Below are 8,650 nucleotides of genomic sequence, written 5' to 3' on the forward strand. Positions count from 1 at the left end.
CTAATTAAAAAACAATAATGTCATTTTCAATAGGTTATTTTTTTATAAATAGAATAAAAAATTAACAAGTTGGTATTTTTTTTTTCTCTGAGGGGACTCAAATTAGGTAGATTACCTCTATCGAAATATGTTATCATTATAACACATGTACTATAAATAAAAATGTTAATTACATGTAATATAATTTTAACTAAGTTATATATATATATTTTATTGGTGAAATATTAAAAAAATAAAGAAAATAATTTTTAAATCAATTTCACCTGCAAGTCACTTCACCTAATTCTCCCCCTGAGGTTACCGGCATCTCCGGTTGATCAGTTCTAATGGGCCACACCTAGTTTTGAGTTACAAAAATGAAAAAACATAGATTCTATTTTATTAAATATTAAATATTAATAATAATTATTAAAGTATAGACTATAGATATTAATATTATATAATATGTGAGTATATGCGCTCATTATTGTCACTAGTGAAAGAGCTGAGCTCTCTCGTTTCATTCGGTTTTCGTTTCGTGTCGAAGTAAGGACCCGAAGCTGGCTCTTGGGAAAAAAAACTCTTCTCTGGTTAGTCCACTTTTGCACAAATAATAATTAAAAAAAATGGAATTGAGATTTGATACAAGATTTGTTTTAGTAAAATGCATGCATGTTTTTCTCTTGGGTTGTTTGATTTGGAGGATAATTATGGCTGCTAATGACTCGTTCTTGATCGGATCTTGAGCTTTTTGTTTTTGTTTTTGTTCTTGTTTAGTTTGTGCGTTTTGGTGTTCAGATTTGAGTTTTTTCATAATCTGAATGTTATTTTAATTTGGTTCTAAACGATTGTGTTTGATTGTGGATTGTTTTGTTTATCTGTTCAAGTGAGAAAGAATGCTGAATCCTTTGAATGCTCTGTGACAAGTTTATTGTGTTGGGTATTTATCTAAATGGGTATTACTATTAGTAGTATTTTTTTTTTAGAATTTTTTGTTTTGCAATTTCCACTGTTGAATCTAGTTTGGTTATGGTTGAACTTGCAGGGTGGTGAATCTTGGAACCACCATATCTGAATTTCCCAAAGCTTATTATTGTTAACAATGGAGCTGCCTCAGAATGGAAGTGTAAAGAGCAATGATTCGTTATTAACTGTGGCAGAAATCGAAGAGATTGATTTCTCAAAATTCATGGATAGACCACCTAGACCCTTGAATATGGATAGGAAGAGATCGTTTGATGAAAGGTCGATGAGTGAATTATCAATTGGGTTCTCTCCTCGGCACTCGTCAAGAAATGTTGACAACTTTTCACGAAATATCGACCATGCTGATTTTGTTTATTCACCTAGTAGAAGGTCAGGGATTAACACTCCAATGTCCCAGCATAGCTTTGAACCACATCCAATGGTGGGTGAAGCTTGGGATGCTTTGAGGCGTTCTTTGGTTCATTTTAGAGGCAGGCCTGTTGGGACGATTGCTGCTTTGGATAACTCTGAGGAAGAACTTAATTATGATCAGGTTCTTAATGTGGTTTTCCTTGGAGGGTGTTACTTGATTGTTTGTTGATATGTGTAAAATCTAACTTGTCCTTTTGCTTATGTGTCTTGAAGGTGTTTGTGAGAGATTTTGTTCCAAGTGCATTGGCTTTTCTAATGAATGGTGAGCCTGAGATTGTTAAGAATTTCATCTTAAAGACGCTTCGTCTTCAATCATGGGAGAAAAAGATTGACAGGTTTCAGCTTGGAGAAGGAGTGATGCCAGCTAGTTTCAAAGTACTCCATGATCCCGTAAGGAATACCGAGACTTTGATTGCGGATTTCGGAGAAAGTGCAATAGGAAGAGTTGCTCCTGTTGATTCTGGATTTTGGTGGATTATATTGCTCCGGGCATACACAAAATCGACAGGAGACACTTCCTTGGCTGAACTGCCTGAGTGCCAGAAGGGTATGCGCCTTATTCTAAGTTTATGTCTTTCAGAGGGGTTTGATACATTTCCAACTCTTCTCTGCGCTGATGGATGCTGCATGATTGATCGTAGAATGGTATGTTTTTTACTTTTCAGTTAGTCCCATTTGATACTTTTATTGTCTACCACCTTAACTCAAACATGCTGTAAACTCACGGATTCATTAATCTTGTGGTGAGGGGCCTCAATAATGTGTGTTCTGCCAAAAGTAAAGGGTGGCTTCTGGTGATGGAGCCAGATTTTTTTTTACAGTGGTGGGGGCATGGACTAGGAAATATCATAACAAAGTGTGGGCAAAATTTAATATTTCACAACCAGTGCAGACATATGCCCCCACTGGGGACCAATTGGATCCGTCCCTGGTGGTTTCAGAGCGTATCAAACACCTTAGACAAGTACTTTAAATTAATTTCTTACTGAAAATGCTGACCTCGTTCTCTGTAACCACTAAAAAGTAGTTGGATGAGTTTTTTAGTGTGTGAGGCTCTTGTGGTTCTGTAAGGGTAAGTAGATGAAAAGTATTATTTGATGAATACAATAAGGGGTCACGGTTTCTAAGTGTGAGCTTTTTTAACTTTCTTACCTAATAAAATGTCAGCCATACTCTGATTCACATTCCAGAGGACTTATTAGATGAAAACAAAAATAACTGATTGAGAATAAAGATAATTGATCTCAAACCTACTTCGGCTGATCATTAGTACCGCCAGAATTTGAGTTCCCTTGTAGTTTCTTGTAGTTACCTGTTGAATATATTTGTTTCAATTTATTTTCTACAATTTTGATTAAATATCTCTATATTCTTTCAGGGTGTTTATGGGTATCCCATTGAAATTCAGGCTCTTTTTTTCATGGCCTTAAGATGTGCTTTAATATTACTTAAGCAAGACGAAGAGGGTAAGGAGTTTGTTGAACGAATAGTTAAACGTCTCCACGCCTTGAGCTTTCACATGAGAAGTTACTTCTGGTTGGACTTGAAGCAGCTTAATGACATTTATCGATATAAAACAGAAGAATACTCACACACAGCTGTCAACAAATTCAATGTCATACCAGATTCACTTCCTGAATGGATTTTCGATTTCATGCCATCACGTGGTGGCTACTTCATTGGGAATGTCAGTCCTGCCAGAATGGATTTCCGCTGGTTTTGTTTAGGCAATTGTATTGCTATTCTGTCTTCTTTGGCAACTCCTGAACAATCCACTGCAATTATGGATCTTATAGAATCAAGATGGGAGGAGCTGGTTGGAGAAATGCCTTTGAAGGTCTGTTATCCAGCCATTGAAAGTCATGAATGGCGAATTGTCACCGGGTGTGATCCTAAAAACACAAGATGGAGTTACCACAACGGAGGATCTTGGCCAGGTATGGTTCCTTCCAAGTTTCAAGGAGCTATACATGTTAGGGGGCTAAGGGTGTTTGACAAAATAACACTTTTGATCACTTTGCATCTCTATTTGATAATTCATTGCAAAATGACTGTCCAGACTTACTCATAACACTTGACACTTTATAAGATCATCTTACAAAATATCATTAAGAAAATGTCTATTTCCACCCATTACTCTACATATATGTTAATGCAACGTTCTTCATCTAAGACAACAGTGTCTGTGTCATGATTTTTGCTTTCATTATATGCATTTATAAACAAAACTAATCAACTTTCATCATGCATATACAGTGCTGTTATGGCTTGTCACTGCTGCTTGCATCAAAACTGGACGACCCCAGATCGCAAGACGGGCCATTGAGCTAGCAGAGACGAGGTTGCTTAAGGATAGTTGGCCAGAATACTATGACGGAAAGCAGGGCCGGTACATTGGGAAGCAGGCTCGTAAAAACCAAACGTGGTCCATTGCTGGTTACCTGGTGGCCAAAATGTTGCTGGAAGATCCGTCTCATTTGGGTATGGTCTCCCTTGAGGAAGACAAACAAATGAAGCCCGTTATGAGGAGATCAAATTCATGGACTTTTTGATCAATTTTATTAGATCCCTTTTTAAATCTTAGACTGTGAATTTCTTGCCTAAAAATACACAACTTTTTCAAACCAAGCTGAATTCAGGCTTAGTAAAATAAAGGTATTTGTTATTCTGTGCTTATATATATCTTTTTTTTTTCTTCTTCTTTCTCAAAGTGCAAAACTATCCAATTATTTCTATTATTGATTTCTTTTGGGTTTGAAGTTTTGTTCTTTTCTTATTTTTATTTTATGGTTTCTTGCTCCTTAATCCTTATCTTTTTTTTAGTATACAAATCAGACACCACCCTCGTGATTATGTTTATTTTGATTTTATAAAACGACGTTCTAACTGCTTTATAATAATTCTCATAAACTAAGTCACCTATATTTTTTTTTTTTAAAGAATTGCTAAGAATGGTGTATAATAAGATAATAAGTTATGTAATATGTTTGAATATTTTGTGGTGATGGATACTTTAAAATAACAAATAATATTTTTTTAATATAATTAATTTGTTGTGGGGTTTCCTTATCAATAAAAAAAAATACCATTTTCACGAGTAAAACTTTAATTGATGAAAGTACAAATATTACAAAAGAAAAAGGAAAGAAAGATTATGGAAAGAAAAGAAAAAAAAAAGAGTATCCAAATTCTATTTGGTAAAAAAATAAAGAAAAGGAATGTGAAAGAATGAAAAGGTAATGTGTGATTAATTTTTAGAGTCTTAAATAAGCAAACACATGAATGAATGGATAAGAAATGACACTTTCCCTATTCTTCATTTTCTTTACGATTTATCACTAATAATTAGTAAACACTGACTTAATTAATATCACATATATTATTTAGTTCTATAAAATTGATAAGAACAATAAAAATTGTCCAAAATTTCCTTATCATCCATTTCAAAAGAAGTCCAATATAGAATACTAGCAATATATATTTTTAGAGCTATATAAGGCAATGCCTCTATTTGTTTGAGTTGAAATACAATAGATTGACCATTGGGACAATTTTCACGCAAAATCTCTCCCTTAAAATCTTTTTTCTCTCTCCTCATAATTATCTCTTTCACAACCTCACCAGATTTATTAATTTTATTTTATATTATTCTTTTTCCCAAAGTGTCCCGGTCTCTCTATATTTTCCCTTTCTTATCAGAAAATTTCCAGGAAAATCGACGCACACCGAGAAAAATAACCTCATGAAGGCTCCCAAGAGACCGATCCACGCAGTTTCCACATGGGTCAGGCGACAGCCCCCCAAAGTGAAGGCCTTTTTGGCTGTGATTTCGGGTATGACGGCTCTGGTTTTGCTCCGATTTATCGTTCACGATCACGATAACCTTTTTGTCGCTGCGGAGGCTGTGCACTCCATTGGGATTTCTGTGCTTATCTATAAGCTTATGAAGGAGAAGACTTGTGCTGGTATAACTTTATTATTGACCGTTTTCTTGCATTGTTTGTTTACTCGAGTAGGTTTTGGTTTGGCGATAATTGTTCGTTAGGAATTGGGGAAAACTTAATTTTGGGCTTTAACGATTATGATATTTAATCGATCATTAGCCCTGAAAAATCATTTTTTTTGGGTCAGTTGGGGTTCATTCGTTTATGCCGAGATGAAATTTTAAGATTCGCTTTCATCAATCATTTATTTTCACTATTTTTGTTTGATGAAAATATTAAAGTTTTAATTTTTCTTATTTCAGAAATCTATAGAACAAGAAACCTTTTCTCTTTGGATTCTCCCTTTTCATGTTGAGATTGGATATTTGTAATAGAAGGCACTCATAGCTTTGATATTTTGGATAATTTCCCCCATCACATTTTAATTTTTTGGACTGCATCTGAATAAAGTGTTTAACTTAAATTCAATAAGTACTATAGGTGTTAGAGGCTCGTTGTGTTGTGTTAGAACTTTGCACCATATTATAATTTATAACCAAAGAAGAAAAAGAGGGAGTGTTCTTCAAGTAAATTCCCACCCTTTGTTCGTTAACTTTGTAAGATATAAAACTTGTATCTAGATACAAGGATGTTTATAGCTATCTGGTATCAGTACCTTATTTTTCTGGGATACTTGAATTTCAGAGTTCAAGGAGTCTCGTGCTTAGCGAAAATGATGCTAATTGTAAGAAAAGTGACGCCCATTGTAATTTTTGAATTTAAGATTCGTTGTTTGGGTTTGGTTAAAATTTGGCTTTCAGCATAACAGAGTTTAATGCAATAAATTTACCTTAAAGATCCTTTTCCTGATCTATGTTCTTTCTTTTATCATTGTACTGTGTCTTGAAATGAGTTGTGCTTAATTGGAATAGAAAAATTGCGTATGCTTGTTTTCTATATTTTAGCTATTGTTCTCATTTGGATAGGTGTTTATGATATTCTTCATTAAGTGTGCTTTTGGTTTAGGATTGTACCTGTGGATATAATTAATGATACTCGGCTTTAGATGTCTCACTTTGAAACTGCAAAATGACGTATTCTATCAGGAATTTACTTAGTAAGAGTTACATGATGCTGCAAATATTTTGTTACCTATCCCTTAAGTAAGTTAAAGAATTTTTTTTAATCATGTGCAGGGTTATCACTGAAATCTCAGGAACTGACAGCGATCTTTTTAGCTGTTAGATTGTACTGTAGTTTTGTTATGGAATATGATATACACACCCTACTTGATCTAGCAACCCTGGGAACAACCCTGTGGGTTATTTTCATGATCCGTTTTAAATTGAAGTCTAGTTACATGGAGGATAAAGACAACTTTGCAATTTATTATGTGGTGAGTGTTTTTCCCCTCTTTTTTCTAAAATTGTTTGAAAGATCGTCCCTGCTTTTTGCAGCACTGGGATTTGGCAGTTGACTAAGTGCCAAGTCTTTCGGAACAATGTGAGATGGTAGAAAGCAATATGCTTACTTGCTGTTTGGATGCAGGTGGTGCCCTGTGCTGTGTTAGCTTTGCTCATTCACCCATCAACCTCTCATCATCTGTTGAACAGGATTTTCTGGGCTTTCTGTGTGTATCTTGAAGCTGTTTCAGTGTTACCACAGTTGCGGGTCATGCAGAACACAAAGGCATGGTTTTACTGAATGAAAAAAAAAGTTTTACCAAGATTTTCAAATTGAAAGAAATAACTTTTCTTTTCTATTTAGTCATTTCTTTTCTTTTATTCTATTTTTTCAGATTGTTGAACCATTCACGGCTCATTATGTATTTGCACTGGGTATCGCGAGGTTTCTCAGCTGTGCCCATTGGGTTCTCCAGGTTAGATTCCTCATGTTTCATATGTACATTCTACTTTTATGCTAGGTTGCTTTTAAGTTAGTATATAAGTGACCATTCTGTTGCATGCTCTGATAGTTAGCTTTTGTATGGACATTTATTTGGTGTCCAGGGCACACACACATTAAATAATTTAGATAACTTGATTTGACATCTAAGGTGATAAATAATGGTTATAGTTCAGACTAGAAAGTTCTTGTGGGCAGTTTATTAATTTTATTTGATGCCATTCTGGTTGAACTTAGTGATGAAGTAGCTCTACTGTCATACTGGTTATTTATTGTGGGAGTGACATTTTTGATGATGAATGAGTGCAATAATTGAAACATCTTTACACAACCAGCTTGATGTAGATGCTAGTAGTTATAGTTGCTGTTTTTATTCCTGAAATTGCTTGTTGTAACCACCACTAGTAATGCTATATTTTGCAAATAATTGTGAAGAACTCTCTATGATCTCGTCACATGATAAGTCATATATTCTACCACAGATTATAAGCCCCTTACTGGTTTGTTTTAGAATTGGATTTAGCCATTAATGGCATTCTTTCCTTATTTTGAAACAGGTTCTAGATACTCGAGGCCAGTTGCTTGTAGCTCTAGGATATGGACTATGGCCCTCGATGGTTCTTATCTCAGAAATTGTTCAAACTTTCATCTTGGCCGACTTCTGTTATTACTATGTTAAGAGGTCAGTTACTACTACTATCGGCATATGGTCCAAACCTCCATCTTGGCCAACCTTCATGTTTTTCTCGAATGTGCATCATTTTTATTCATTAATGTTCTTCATTTTGCAGCGTTTTTGGAGGGCAGCTTGTTCTCCGACTCCCATCAGGAGTGGTGTAAACTGAGGTCTCGCCGAGCAAACACCTTGGCCCCCATAATTAACTTAATTAGGCATGTTGTTGCTTGTACCCCTTTTTGCACTCAACACGGGCCTAGTTCTCTCTCATCTTATCTTGGTCGAAATTGAAGTGGGATGTTTTGAAGTTGGGGATTTGAATTTGATATTTATATATATCGAACATGATTCACACAGTTAATTTTACTTGCGTCGGTTCCATTATTCCGCACCAAGATTATTTTGGACATTTTGTAGTCTCTACTTTAGAGGATATTGCTTAAATCACTAATTAGATTATTAACAGTATAGTTGGTGTGTTTGACAAAGGGTTGTTAGTGCCTAAATCAACAAGGATAATGGTGTAATAATGATTGGCACAAAATAGAGCAAGTCTCAAGAGGATGCATAGCCACACAGGTGTTATTGTTCAATTAAAGAAGTAGAGGGCCAAGCCCTGTAACATGGTAGCCACTAGATTTGCAACCAGTTTTGCATGCACCCAAGGCAACTACTAATTCTAAGCTAAAAATAAATAAATAAATAAGATCCAAAGAAAATTAAATGGTTTAAACCAGTAAATAGGTTCCACCTAAAAGGGCTTAAAGAA

General features: G+C 34.9%; 2 protein-coding genes across 2 annotated transcripts; both read left to right on the top strand.

Moving 5' to 3' along the window:
• Positions 1-419: 419 nt before the first annotated feature.
• Positions 420-4,140, top strand: LOC133788758 (probable alkaline/neutral invertase B). The gene is made up of 5 exons (XM_062226355.1): positions 420-569; positions 1,025-1,498; positions 1,591-2,022; positions 2,756-3,314; positions 3,634-4,140. Exons 2-5 carry the CDS (start codon positions 1,082-1,084, stop codon positions 3,927-3,929), a joined length of 1,704 nt encoding a protein of 567 aa, XP_062082339.1. The 5' UTR covers positions 420-569; positions 1,025-1,081; the 3' UTR covers positions 3,930-4,140.
• A 769-nt stretch (positions 4,141-4,909) lies between these two features.
• Positions 4,910-8,349, top strand: LOC133788766 (uncharacterized). Its single transcript, XM_062226365.1, has 6 exons — positions 4,910-5,342; positions 6,497-6,696; positions 6,849-6,989; positions 7,099-7,179; positions 7,763-7,887; positions 7,997-8,349. The coding sequence occupies exons 1-6, from the start codon at positions 5,120-5,122 to the stop codon at positions 8,043-8,045; spliced, it is 819 nt and encodes a 272-aa protein (XP_062082349.1). The 5' UTR covers positions 4,910-5,119; the 3' UTR covers positions 8,046-8,349.
• Positions 8,350-8,650: the final 301 nt, after the last annotated feature.

Source organism: Humulus lupulus, chromosome 1, assembly GCF_963169125.1.
Source record: "Humulus lupulus chromosome 1, drHumLupu1.1, whole genome shotgun sequence".
Taxonomy (NCBI): Eukaryota; Viridiplantae; Streptophyta; class Magnoliopsida; order Rosales; family Cannabaceae; genus Humulus; species Humulus lupulus.